This window comes from Spodoptera frugiperda, chromosome 26, assembly GCF_023101765.2.
Source record: "Spodoptera frugiperda isolate SF20-4 chromosome 26, AGI-APGP_CSIRO_Sfru_2.0, whole genome shotgun sequence".
NCBI classification, from domain to species: Eukaryota; Metazoa; Arthropoda; class Insecta; order Lepidoptera; family Noctuidae; genus Spodoptera; species Spodoptera frugiperda.
Window position 1 is genome coordinate 1,071,195 of NC_064237.1, and position 14,493 is coordinate 1,085,687.

Genomic DNA, 14,493 nt, shown 5'->3' on the forward strand with positions numbered 1-14,493 from the left:
CACATTGGCTTAATACAAAGTGGAAATGAATTACAATATAAATTAGTGTGAAACCGGTCTGGACCGGTTTCCGATCAGCTGGGTAGCCCGGTCAGGTCACATACCTACTATACTACAGATGTATGTAGGGCTACGTCCGGTAAGCGCCGTACATTCACGAGGATTTAGTTCGGTTTGGGACTAGTACATTTTTGATGGCTATGTCCTGAGTTTTATGATGCCTTTGTACCTCCTACTTACTTAGAGTATTGTCATAGTAGCAGTATTTAGGACTTGACTATTTGGTTATTGGTTGCGTGGTGGCTGGGAAACCAGCTGCCACGCAATATGTAGCGGGTTCGCACCCGCACGGAGCAACTCAGTGTGATCCAAAAATTGTTGTAGCATGTGTTTATGAATTTGTATCTTTGTAAACGCACACGACACAGGAGAATTTCCTAGTGTGTGGCAAAGTTTAAAAACATCTAAAGATAGGTAGTTAGTTACAGACAGTTACTTATATCTAAGAAAATGATAGGTAGGTACCTAAAACTTACTTAAACTTTCTACTCTGCTCTACATTATATGACGCGCGAACTTAGTTACGATACCTATGTACGTAAGTATTTTCTTTCTCTCCTTGATAATAAAGTTTCACACAGGCATTTCACAGTGTTTAGATCATAGTTATACTGTTTTTCTTATAATCGGGTTTAGATACTTACTTACACTCTACCGTTGTAAATACTTATTCATCTTCGTATCCCAATTACTTACGTTACAATAAGTCGACAATTCACGATCACTCTGACTAAGTATGAAGAGATAACTGAATCTATGAGTTTCCTATCCTACAAAAATAGACAAAAATATCTGTTGACTATACCTACTGTTCAACAAAATTCAGCACTTTCTGCATGATTTCTGTTTTTTCGACGTTTTCGAAATTCTCTGTCATTTCCAAACCTAACTCTCTCAGACTACCTAGTCAGGAATGCACTGATCGAGTCATGATTTAGTGAAATCATTGAAATGTTTATTTTATTTACGTGCTAAACAGTTTATTTATAAGCTTATGAACACTTGCTAAATGTACCTAATTACGTTCGTAATATTGAATAATAATATTTAATAATCCATTTTCAAATTAGAAATGTCTACTGATCGAACGCACTTTTTTTTTCTTCTTTAGCAACCGAGTCTCCAAAACTGATCGTACTTATATCGCAAGCTTATTTTGGCGTCATATTTACTTAATTAGGTACCTTATTTATTTTAAAGGGGACATCTAATGAGTGCTCTCGCCAGGTCACGCCAATAGGGAGTGTCAGACTCTTACTGACTAAAAACTACCCCGTTCCTACTCGTGCTTTTCGAGCCGGAGCCCCGGTAAACCCGCTAGGTAATTCGCAGCTCCGGATTAGGCATCAGCCGTCTGATGGCTCTTTGAGGCGTGCGCAGAAGCTTAAGCTAAATCACAAAAACTTTTAAATACTTAGGTATTTCATTACGAGCGCAACAGTTTGATCGACATTCCATCGAAGCTTCAGAATAGAGGTGGGCAACGCATTGTTATCGATATCGATGTTCTTTTTTTAGTTTTTATCGGAATGTGTGGTTTGTCCAGGCGCCCCCTTTCCGCGCTGAATGATATTAACAGGTGACGTGGCGGGGGGTGGCCATTCAGCCGGTAATCCTTTAATCGCCGTGGAAACACATGGGGCGCTTCGCTTTTATGATCGGGCCTTTAAACTTCTAATTGCTTTGTTTTATTTTTTTATTTCTTTGTTTTTCCTGATATTTTTTAAAGTGGAGGTTGTTTATCTTTGATGGTATCTTAGATATCAAATAATAGGTAAATACTAGCTTCTGCCAGCGGCTTTGTCCGCATTTCCGGAGGAGTAAAAGTATCCTATGATCCAAGTCAGTTCGTACTCTGTCTGTACCTATACCAAATTTCACCAAAATCCGTTCAGTACTTGATTGGTGGACAAACATCCAACATCGAAATAAACAAAATTGCACATTTAGTGTGATAATGTGATCCTAAAACTGATTCCTATATCAGTACTCCGAAAATACCTGACACACACATTAGAATGGTGCCAGTTTTTAGTACCTAATGAGAAACTCGACTAGTTTCGCGCAATGCTGCTCATGAATATGAGCCCCTAGCGTAGCTTGAAATTAGTCAAATTCCTTTCGTCAATGCAGTTTAAGATTTTTATTTAGTAGTATCTTTAGTTAGTTATGTAGGAAGGTATACCTAGGCAATAAGTAACACTAGGCAATAGGTACCTAAGGCACAAATAATTCGGAGTTACCTACTTTTTTGTAAACGAAGAAAACTAAATACCCTACCTATTTAGTTTTCTACCTACTTTATTTCTTTTAGTTAGGTACCTACTAATTCCATGTCTTTTTTTTCCGGGAACAGAAGATTTTATTATTATGGTTCTTAGGTAATTACTTAAGTAGGTACCTACCTAATTAATACCTAGACAGGTGCCTAAGTATACCTCCTTATTTTCCTGACACCTTCGTAACTATACCATTGTTGTAATGGTATTGTGGTTAGAGGTGCCTCCATTTAACAGAGACAGCGAGAGGGATTTAACGTGTGTGGCAGTTCGATACTTCGATCTCTATTTTATTAGGCAGATAAATGCTTTTATACCTAATTCTAGAACGATTACCTATGTATTTTTATTTATTTTACTGCAAAGTGACTAGATTTCATGAGATCATTAGGTGCATTACGTCAAAGCAAAAGAACAAAGCTCCTTGCGATTGATGCGATGAGTGATTTAAACGAGAATTTCAGTGAATAATGACATTAGTATGCAAAGTATTTACGTCTAGTTATGTTAGCCACGACATGATAGCTGTAATTATGCTGACGTGTACAATAAATGTGTAATTGTTGTGTTGTGGCCGCGTGTCGCGCTGCAGCCGCCACGTCACTGTGTTGTTGTGCAGAAGCGGCGCAAGCGGCCATGACGGTCGGCGTGGCGAACGTGCTCTGCGACGAGCGCCCCGCCCCATTGGCGTGGCCAGCTCCGCCCACCGCCGCGCCGCCCGCTCCCCTCTGGCCGTACCCCGGTGAGTCACCTCCTACTGATATCTGCGACCCTGGTAGCTACGCGCCAACTGCATTGCGAGACCGCCGTTTCAGCGACATCGGACCCCGGGCAGAAATGAAAATTTTAACAGTAGGCAGGCAATTCTTTAACCACTCTCTAGCTATCTCTTTCTTTCCCAAAAGTTCAAAAAGAGATAGGAAATAGGTCTTACTATAAAGGCGCCTAATTCTGATCGAGAATGCCGCCAGTTTAGATATACCACCTCTTTAGTCATGTTGCTTTGGTAGCAGCATTGCAACTGTACTCGTCCGGTCAATAGTCGATGACCGGTTTCGGTTAAGCGACCAAATTGCGTAGTCGCTAACGTTAATGGACTGCATCGATAGAATAGTGTACTGAATTTTGCAGGATTTTACGATGACGAAGAGTTTGCGCGTGGCTACTTCGGCGCTAAGTTTTAGTTATTTTTTAATTAATTGTACAATATCACCATAATTTATCACAAAAATGTATTTTTATCTGTTTTTAACTGCGATTACCTTCCTCATAAACATAATTGTATTACGAATTTGAGGTACTTATTGCTTATCTATTTTAAAACTAGCAGTAGATAATACCTGCGTCAATATTTTCATAATGTGCTTACTATCCATAATTAACCGTCCCTTGATAGGAAACATTGTTAACATTCCAAATTCCAAAGAGAAATCGATCCAAAACAATTTAAGCACTTGGTTAACACACGTCTAATCAATTATATTGAAACCTAATCCCATAGAAGTTCCCAAAGGTTGTAAGGTAGCCATAATTTATTCGGAACCACGCATACGCCTCGAAACTGGCTCAGTAACCCGATTCCGTTTATTATGTCGATCGGGCCTTTCATCGAGTTTCGTTCGTTTTTTAGCCTTTTTCTCATCATTAGGTATAAATTAATGAAATCCTTTTGCCATTAAAACGGCGGCGTTGAGTTTCGCACTCGTGGAAGCAATTGTGCAGTTGAATGGGCAGGTACAGGCAGCGACAAAAGTTAATTAGTGGATGTGGCGGAGTACGAATGAATGAGGGAACTATGTGGATTGTGGATATTTAGGATTTGGCTTCTAATTGCGGTGTTTGAGTCTTCATTAAAAGCGGTTCATTATTCTGAATCGTAGGTTAGTATAGCCTTAGGCAGGTAGGTACTAGGTTCTCTTAGGCAAGAGGAGTTTGATTGAAGGTCAATATTTTCGTGATTATGTACGAATCGGATGATAACGTGCCTAGTTGCATTGGTTGTTCTTGAGCAATTAACAAATAATGTTGTCAGTTTGTGAAGCCACTCCTGAATGTTTATTTGAAAACGTAGGTTGGAGTTACTAGGTATTTCTATGGAAGAAACGAACGCTTTTATTTACCATCCCGTTTGGCACGTCCTAAATCTATTCCAGCCATAGCCATTTATTAAAATATTGCTAAATACTAACTACACAACTAGAAAGAGTTTAGAGTTTTTCAGTATGTGCAATAAATACGCAATTGTAGCTTCAAACTCAGCCTGTTTTTCTCGAAAGTACTTTGAGTGTTTTATAGGTAACTCGGTAGGTACCCAGCTACCATTTTAGTGTGTAGTGTTCAACTTAAAAGATATAGGTATAAGTTGAATGATTGATTAATTTATACTTACCTACAATTCGATTAAAACTAAATCAGATATTGCACAGTTTGTGATCATTAAGTACCTATTTCTGTATCGAAAGAAGGATTCAATCAAGAATGAAAAATTATTGGGTGTTTTTTAAGATGGTATTGGCGCATGTAAATATTGTCCGATTAGTAATAATAATTAGAGTGTTTTAAATAAATATATGGAAAGTAAATATCCTGCTTTAAGCTTGAATGATGTTGTTACTGGCGGCTTTGATCGCGCTAATCTTTGAAACCAGTTAAGAAATATTTTTGCGAGGGAGAGAGAGAGGTGTCAAATTTCTCACTATTAGGTATTACAAACTGTCATCGCTTTACGCTAACACAAAGGGAACAAACATCATTAACCAATACCTAGGTACCTACATATAACTTGGAACTAATAAATTATTGGCTTATTGTGTAATTAATGCAATAATTCAACGTATAACTGCATAAACAGCTGCAGCAGTCCGGTTAATGGCTGCCATGGACAGCTTAATGGTTAATAGAGAAATATTACCCATACACACATTAGAATACTTTAATATTAATAAGTATCTAGTACGACAGTGATTAATTATTTTGTTGTTCTTTGAATAAACTATAATAATTGACGTCGCGACTTTGATTCCTTGAAGGAAAGGCTCAGGTCCACTTACCTACTTATTAAAATAATTGGAAACATATTTTTCGCCAGTTTTGTTTTAGTCTTTCACGTATAGGTAGGCAATATCGGGCAAAAACTTGTGGCGAAACGTGAGAAATCGCACATGGACGATCGACTATCAAATCTACGGATGACGTTATAAATCCATCATACATAATCTGAAGTTTTACATGCGAATAAACATGAATAGAAAATCCCAACGAACAACAGTTGGGCAGAAAAGCCGCGCCAGGCATGATCACCTCTGCTGGTCGAAGGATCCTCTACATACTTCAGTATTAGCTGCCTTTCTTAGAGAACTTTACCTAATCTCTGTTCTCTAAAAACCTATTGCCATACTCAGGACTTCTAGGTATAGGTATTAGGTACCTATCTAATTTAAGATTCTGTGCTTCAATTAAGAATTTTGCAAGCGTTGCGCAAGCATTGAGCAAGCGTGGTGATTTATGCTCAAACCTTCCCTGTGTGAGAAGAGGTATTGGTCAGTAGTGGCCAAATATAGGCTGTTATTGATGACGATGATGATTGATGTAAAAAATCAATTCATCATCATGTAGGTACGTAGAGAATAGTAGACAGGGTATGGAAATTAAAAATCTAATTAATCCGTCAGTTAGATAATAAAAAAATGTGTGACGCATATTTTTTATTTTGTCATATAAGATTACAAAACTTAGATAAAACTGAGTTAAGTTTAGGAATGGGAGGTCGTTACATCACGTTACCAATATTTCAAATCAAAGTAGGCATCGTCGAGAGTAAAGAATAAGTACGTGTCTAATATTTTAAATTAACGTATGAGACGGACATTAAAAATAATTTAGGACACCTAATACCCCATTGTGGAATGTAATCATTTATTTAATAGCTTAATGGACAAAAGTCACTGGTCTACACATGTTCCTACCTACAAGTAAAATGTTTAACCATAAAAGTTAACAACTCGGTTATTTTTTAAACAAACTACTTTACATTTTAATTGTTAGACTGTTAACCTACGTTAGAAGATAAATTAGTACCTGTCTCCCTAAGTTTATGTTTAGGTACGTAGACAGCCATGAATTACCTAGTTTTTGCAAGAAATATGAATAATTACCTAAGTCATAAGAGTTCGTTAGCTATCATTCTACGTTCCTGTCTGTTGCTCTGTCTAGCAATGGGTAATTTAGTTTAGTTTTTTAAATTTAAATAGGTATTAGTTGTCAGGCGATTTATTACTTAGTTTGAAAACAGTTTTCAAAATTGATTGTTAATGTGTGTCTTAATAATTTAGTGAAGCATTTTAAAGATTTTGAGGATTTATTATTCTTATCTCTTAGTTCATAAAAGTGGAATTTTGCCGACAACTTCGGCTATAAAATAGCTTAACGTCTGATGATGGTAAAGCAGGCGTAAGTCATAAAGTAACAAGTTTATCATAAACCACTTAAATAATATTATCATCGCGAAATCTAATACTCGCGATACAGTAATCACCAAACACTTCTCACGTGTTGACCACTTTAAATTGAATGACGACATATTTCTTGAGACGATAAAAAACATCATCAGATCCATCGCTCACCCGCATCCATCCGCTAAATCGTTCCCCATGAACGGAACTCTGTCACTTCCACACCATAAATTATAACACCATAAAAAAACATAAAAACTCATTTATCGATAAACCGGAGTCGACTTACGTGCAACCCTAACATTTATCGCTCCGCCCACAAGACTCCGCCTACTCGGCGCCTCGGCCAATAAGAAGCCGTCGCGCCTACAAAGGCAGTCCTTCATCTTCGCCGCCTCGATCTTTTTAGTGTTGTGAATGACTTTTTGCGTTTATGTTTTTCTTGTAATAACAAGTTGTGTGGTAATGGCGATTTTTGCCGCGTCTCGGACGCACGCCGCGCGTTTGACACCTCACGCGACCGTTGAAAAAAAAACATGTTCACTACAATGATTGATGTGGCCGTAATTGGTGGCTTGATACACTATCTGATAAGGAAATTATAATTTAATAGCTATTTATAGTACGATAAACTTTTGTAAACAGGAAGGGAATTGATATCTTTGTGGTTTACGAAAAGGTGTCGATTGCTTTCAAGAAATTGCTTTTTATCAATACCTATTGCCTACTTTAAGTAGGTAACCAAATCTAGACACGATTTTGTTTTGATTCCGATCGACAGACGACAGATCGACGAACAAACAGATGATAACTACCTATATATAGTTATTTAGATACTTTAAAGATATTAAAATCTCCTAAACCTCAGAATTCTTACAGCGTCATTGTAAATATCGGCATCAGTTATATATCAGGGTTTCAAAAAGTCCTAGGTGGGGTACCTAAGTACCTATCTACCCATTTTACGTGACTGCTGTCAATCTTAGGAAGTAGGTAATCACATAGGTACCGAGTTAATAAGGAGGTTGGTTCTGAACTCTCGAAGTCTCGAACCTTAGTGCCTCTTGGCAATCACGCACGTGTCTGCTATGGTTGTCCATTGTGCAAATTGAAATGTAGATAATACCTAGGTAGACCTAGAATGGATCCTTAACGATAAGTACCACGTTTATTTTGGCTTTCATATTTTTCTACATATTTAGTTAGCCTTTATGTAATGAAACATCCTAAAAAGACAGGACAATAATTTTATTGAGACAATTTGTCGGATTTTGCTTACCTGTTTCTGTCAATTGGAAGTTCCCTACCGAGCTACCTCCCTATGAATTTTTCAATTAGTAAGAATATCGAAGATCTTATAGAATGTTTGTTATTGTGGGCTATGTATGTAGGTAGGTACCTGGTTAAATTCACTTGGGAACACAACGCAACAAACGTGAAATCACTGGAAATAGGCGCAACCACACATTAAAATACCTGCTTCACATGGCAAAGAGTTAAAAACTATTTCTCATTCAACACATCACTCAATTTAAACCAAATAATTAAAAAAAAACGACCGCTTTTCAGAAACGTTTAAAATTAAAGCGATGCTAATGGTTTCGTGCTGTCTCTTTTTAACGCACTAGTTAAGTGTATATTCCATCTCCTTCCCGCTCAGTAGGGATGTGAAAAGAATAATGGATTAATTGGAACAGTAAAACGCAAGTCATTAAGATGCGTTTCGATTCGATTCAACGTAAGTAGGTACCTACACTGGGTAACTAAATGAATTTTAAACATCAGTCGGAATTTATGCTTGTTTGTTTTGATTTGCGTAATTAATCAGTCAAAATCTAACATAGGCAGAGACAGGCAGAGGTAGGAATCCGGATAGGTAGAAATCCGGAGCTGCGGACTACCTAGCGGGTTTACCAGGCTTTACCGGGGCTCCGGTTCGGCAAGCAGGAGTATGAACGGGGTGGTTTTTAGTCAGTAAGAGGCGAACACTCCATCACGCCTCGCCTAAAGAGAAAGTAGTCATTGGATGATTTACATCCCTCAAAAAAAAACTAGGTAGGAAATGTATGGATATACGATCTAACTATAGGCACCGTTTGACTAAAACTGAAGGTGCGTAGCGTGCATTACCTACAGGTATTTTGCAAACGTCAAAATAAATGTCCGCCAATCTCTTCATCCGTAAGTCCAGGGAATAAATCTTATTTTATGGATGTCCAAAATTGGAATTTGAAGACGCAGACATGAAAATATGATTGTAGGTCATTGCCATTGTGTGCTGCATTAGAAAAATACTTACCTAGCTAGGTTATTATTTGTAGGTAGATAGGAATACGAACCTAATAGCCATAGCTAATGGGATGCATGCAGGCCTAGCATGTAGTAATTAAAACTGAACACATTTTATGCTAAATAGTTCAGTACCTAACTACTACGGTTATGCATTATGAATGAACGAAACAACTACTCCGCCAAACGAAAAAAAAATTTGATATTACCTACTATAAGTTAATAAGTATGTAGATAAAGAGATGGGTAATCATGTAAGCCATTTCGTTTAATTTAGTGAAATTAGTAATTAATATTTGGTAAGATACTTTACTATAAATTTCCTATCGATATCGATAGATCTATCGATACCTATCTACAGATCTGCAATAAGATACCTTTCCAATAATTAAGCAACTTACTGCTATAGATAGCCTATATTAATTAAGTAATTTCTGCAGTATATACTTACCTAATGCCTACCTCATATCTAAATTGGATAAAATACAAACATCAATATACTCGTAAAAAACAAATTCCCACCAAAAACATTAACGTTCCCGCACGTCTCCGGAAGCGCGGGCGCTGAATATTAATGCAATCGGCTCGTCGCTACACTCCGACTAAATCATGCCCGTACGCGACTACTGACTGAATTACTCAACTAATGGACAACTCATACTATTATGTTAATAAAACCTGCAATATTGTACACTACTTGTGTGGTGGTATGGTAACTAGATGGCTTGTTGTTTTATCTGAATAGATAAATTGATGCTACCTATTATTATGTTAATTAATTTATACACATTAAAAAAAAATAGGTACCTACTATGACTACTAATATTGGCCTGGTTACTTTTAGATCTTTAGCTGATAGGTAAATCTACCTACTTAGTAAGGATTTTAAAACTTGTCATTACAAGTATTACCTCCATTGGTAAATTGAATATTAACAATGTACATCTTTCGTTTCCAGCCCAAGTGTCAATGGAGAGCATGATGGTCGGAGGTGTCGGTGTGGGCGGCGTGGGCTCCGTGGGCGGCGGCATGTCCAGCGGGTTCCAGCTGGTGCGGGAGCCCACCTCCGGGGCACTACTCCTGCTGCCCACACCCCCCGACCTGCCACACGCAGTCGTCTGGGGAGGGATGCCCTACCAATCAGCACCACTGCTCCTCCCTCAAGCGCCGCATCCGTCACATCACCTCCAACTGCTGCCAGGCGACCTCCTCGCCAGTACAGCGACGTTGCAACACACCCACACACATTCTACGCGCTTAGTCACTCTGGCGCCGGCTCCACAGCCCCAACCGCACCCAGCACATACAGCAGATAAAAGAAAACCTATCATGCAACCTCTAATTACGCCCCATCTGATCAAGATAGAACCTGAACCACAACATGAGAAGCCACAACCAAGCTATGCGCCGGAGCCCGTTCAGCAGCCACTGATCACAACGCACTTGTACTACCAGCCTGACTACTCAGAACAGGCGTGTCGGAGTCAAGCCACCTCACCAGCCGCGCCTCCGACACCACCTCCTGAGGCACCTGAACTCCCAGCACACAGAGATGCTTCTAACCAAACAGATCACATTGATGAAGATGATGAATCGCCGAATCATGCTGATGAAGACGAACGGGACGTAGCATGTGTTGGAGTCGCACATTATCCAGAAGACAATATGATGCAAGCACAAACGCAATTGTTGCAACATCAACCCATGGATGAAGAATCTTCGGAAGGACTCTCAACAAATGTAGGAACAGTTGAAAAAGCAATAGACACAATTGAAAGAGATGATGGACTAGACAACTCTAGTAGTAATACTTCTAACGATTTAGTGATAGACACCGCCAGAACAACTCCAGTACCACATCCTCAACAAAATGCAAGGCCTCCGGTAGACGTCAGTGGTTTAGAATTATTGTCAAATAGTATCGAGCAATTTGAACGTACCACACCTGGAACTAGTATGCCAACATTAGATCCGGCCCCATTAACTGTGGACACGAGAACACCGACAAAACTTAACATTTTAATAAAAACATCACCTAAATCTCCACCCAGGACAGAAGCAGAACCTCACAGACGTTTTGAGTTTCCTCCCACAGACCCATCTACTAGTGAACAGGCAAAACCTTCCCTGGATGGTTTGGGATTGTTATGTGCTCTAGCAGAACAACGGTTTATGGAGGAAGTGGTGGAAAATCCTCCTCAAAGTATACCAATTGCATCCCGTCCCTTTATCAAAAGTGAACCGTTATTAAGTCCCACCGACAGAAGTCGTTCCGCAGATTCTTCTATAAATAAAAAAGACAGACATAGGCATAGGGATGACTCTAGTGGCGAAAGGAGGAAAATTAGAAGCCGCGATAGAGAAGAAAGGTTACGTCATAAACTTGAAAAAATGCGTCGACACAAACGAGAAAGGGAACGAGACGAGAGCAGAAGCAGTGGAGGGGAACTGGAGACAAGTCTAAGGCGAGTGACAGCGTGTTCTTGTAACTCCGTCTCATGTACGCACAACACTAACGTTCGGTCAGCTCATGCACTCGCCAGTGCGATAGAAAAAGACATGCGAGAGAGACTGTTAGCACTGGAGAGACAATTCGATGAGAGGAAAGCACAACTAAAGGCGCTAGACCCGCCATTGCAGACGCTCTCTACATCTACAACACCTTCTACTCCTGCATTATCCCCTGATTCAGATAGAGGTTCATCCAAGAAGCGTAAAGTTGGAAGACCGCGCAAGGTCTCCAGTCCAGACTCGACCGAGACTATAGTAGCGAAGAAGCCAAAATCGAAGAGTAGTTTAGTCGGCTACCTTTTGGCAAAGGGCAAGCTAAAAGGCGGTATACTATGCACAAGGGGAGAACCTTCTAGAGAAGATATTAACCGAACAAGTAAAGTGCGTCCTAAGTTGAAAGCTGAACCTATTATGAAATCATGTTCAGATCCGGAAGAAGCCGAGTGGGCTCTCAACAGATCAGCGAGTTCTTCTATGGAGAGTCTCAACGAAGTCAGGCAGAAGAATAGAGAGAAAGTAGACAGACTAGCTCGAAAACATTCGAGAGATGACATACCTGAACTGGAATTCGCGTTACGTCGTGCCAGTGCGTCAAGCGATAGTGACAAAGAGAGACGACGTGCGAAAAAGAGACGAAAGAGTCACAAGTCGAAGGAGAGGACTGGTAATGAAACAAAAGAAACGGCCACAGAGCCGGCGGTGCCGCCGCCGATATCGAAATGCACATTGACAGAAGACAAGATAGACCAGTCTCCCCGGGTGCTCACTGCCATGGGAGGACTGTTCTATGCAGGGAAACTGAGTGCAGTGACTGCACCTGATGTGTATGCCATCACTCTTGATGGAGAGAGAGGGAATAAGCCGCATATAATGTCCAGAGAAGAAACGTTGAGGGACGCTGTAAGTTATTCATAAATACGTATATAAAAAAGTTTACTATTGTTGTGAAAAAATAATACATATAAATAACGATTATTTTTCCAATTTCAGATTTTAGAAGTTAGCCCTACGTCAGTAACAGAACTGCCGTCTGGTACTCGAGTCTGCGCATATTGGTCGCAGCAGTACAGGTGCCTCTACCCAGGTACTGTGGCGGTCTCGTCTCCAGATCCTCATGATGATAAGTTCGTTGCCGTGGAGTTTGACGACGGCGACTCGGGCAGGATAGCTATCGAGGATATCAGGTTCTTGGAACCAAACTATCCTGTTGTTGGTTAGTATATTGTGTTAATAATGTTTATCAGTAATTAAGTATGAGATATTTTTTAGAGAACATATGTTTTAATTCCTTACGTTTTTATTTTGCAGAATATGAAAATCCATTATTCACACTTGGTAAAAGAAGAAGAAACACCAGTGTTAGTGGTGTTAGCACAGAAGAAAAGAAAGTTTCCTCGGGTCCACCGCAACCAGCTACACCCAGCACAAGTGTTGAAGGTAAACCACCAGTAACAGAGCCAGTCATCGTCAGCCCGAAGGACGACGAGGACAGGCATAAAGACAGAAAGAAACTTAAGAAGCATCGAAAAGACAAAATAAAGCGCCATTCCAGCGAAGATGATCCGAACTCAGTGGAATACGTTAAGAAGAAAAAGAAGAAGCACAAATGTTGCGAGGAACATTGTAAGCACAGGAGACATCATAAGAAACACCACAGAAAACACCGAAAGAGACATCACTCGAGCTGCAAAGAACATTCTAGTTCATCTGGTGATGACCAACAAAGAGTTAAATCATCTTCCGACTACATCGACTCGAACAAATCTAATGAAGACTCAATAGACTCTAATGACAGACTATCCACACTAATAGCAGTGGAAAAGTCGCCGGAGGACAAAATGAAGACTGTGATAAAGAAAGCGGTGTTGTCAAAGAAGAGTTTGGTAAAAACAGCAGTTTTGGACTTTAGCAATTTGGGTAAACTCACTCTGAAGAAAGAAGAGGAGAGTAAAGACAATCTGAAGGATAGTGGAATAGGATTGGATGAAGAGACAATTACTGCTTCCACCAGTGATGCTAAAAAGGTAGGAGTGATTAACTATACTCTAATTTATATTCCCTTATGATGTTCACACGTTTATTCCTGTTGCATTGTGTTCTTGGCTGACATTATTTGATGTTCTTAGAAGGCGAAGCGTCGCACGGTGTCGTCGACGTCGTCAGACGGCGGCTGCGGCGGAGTCAGCAAGATGGCCGCCTTCCTGCCTGGCGGCGCGCTGTGGCGCTGGCACGGACCCGCCTACCGCCGCACTGCGCGCCCGCGACACCGCAAGCTATTCTACCGCGCCATACAGCGAGGAGAAGAAATCTTGCATGTGAGTAATATGGCAGTACTTGATCAAAACCTTAGTCATATTAATTTATTGTAATAATAAGAAAAATTGCCAATTACTTGGTGCGAATAATGATTAATTATTATGTTATCGGCTTACTCACGTAATGTTTTGACGAGGAACTCGACTAGTTTCAAGCCATGCTAAGAGGCTCATATTCATGAGCAGCATTACGCGACACACGACGCGGCGATTGTTGCACTGCTACATTATTGATTATTACACTGATTATTCGTTTTGAGTTTCGAGGATTTAATCAGAATCACTAAACAAAATCTTAAATTAATTCTAGGTGGGTGACGCGGCAGTGTTCCTGTCTACGGGCCGGCCGGACCGGCCGTACATCGGGCGCATTGTGGCGCTGTGGGAGGCGCGCGGAGCCATGGCCGTGCGCGTCAAGTGGTTCTACCATCCCGAGGAAACTGTGGGCTGCACTGACCAGCTGCACTACCCGGTAACTTGGAATATTATTCAGAAAATTCTTTGTGGTTATAAGTGAATTTACAATACAGCTCATTTTGATTGACTTCTTAGTTCGTTTATATAATACAATACTTTTCTTACCTTCCA

General features: G+C 40.0%; 1 protein-coding gene across 4 annotated transcripts in view; it reads left to right on the forward strand.

Moving 5' to 3' along the window:
• LOC118264689 (protein winged eye) overlaps positions 1 to 14,493 on the forward strand; it is an 88,356-nt gene that overhangs the window by 71,670 nt on the left and 2,193 nt on the right. For 2 of the 4 annotated variants that reach the window (XM_035577281.2, XM_035577283.2), the window contains exons 8-13: positions 2,932 to 3,081; positions 10,038 to 12,490; positions 12,581 to 12,803; positions 12,899 to 13,614; positions 13,717 to 13,905; positions 14,216 to 14,377. In XM_035577281.2, the coding sequence (XP_035433174.2) occupies positions 2,932 to 3,081; positions 10,038 to 12,490; positions 12,581 to 12,803; positions 12,899 to 13,614; positions 13,717 to 13,905; positions 14,216 to 14,377 (3,893 nt within the window). The remainder of the gene's footprint in view (positions 1 to 2,931; positions 3,082 to 10,037; positions 12,491 to 12,580; positions 12,804 to 12,898; positions 13,615 to 13,716; positions 13,906 to 14,215; positions 14,378 to 14,493) is intronic. The other 2 variants (XM_035577284.2, XM_050704909.1) reach the window with 1 other exon arrangement.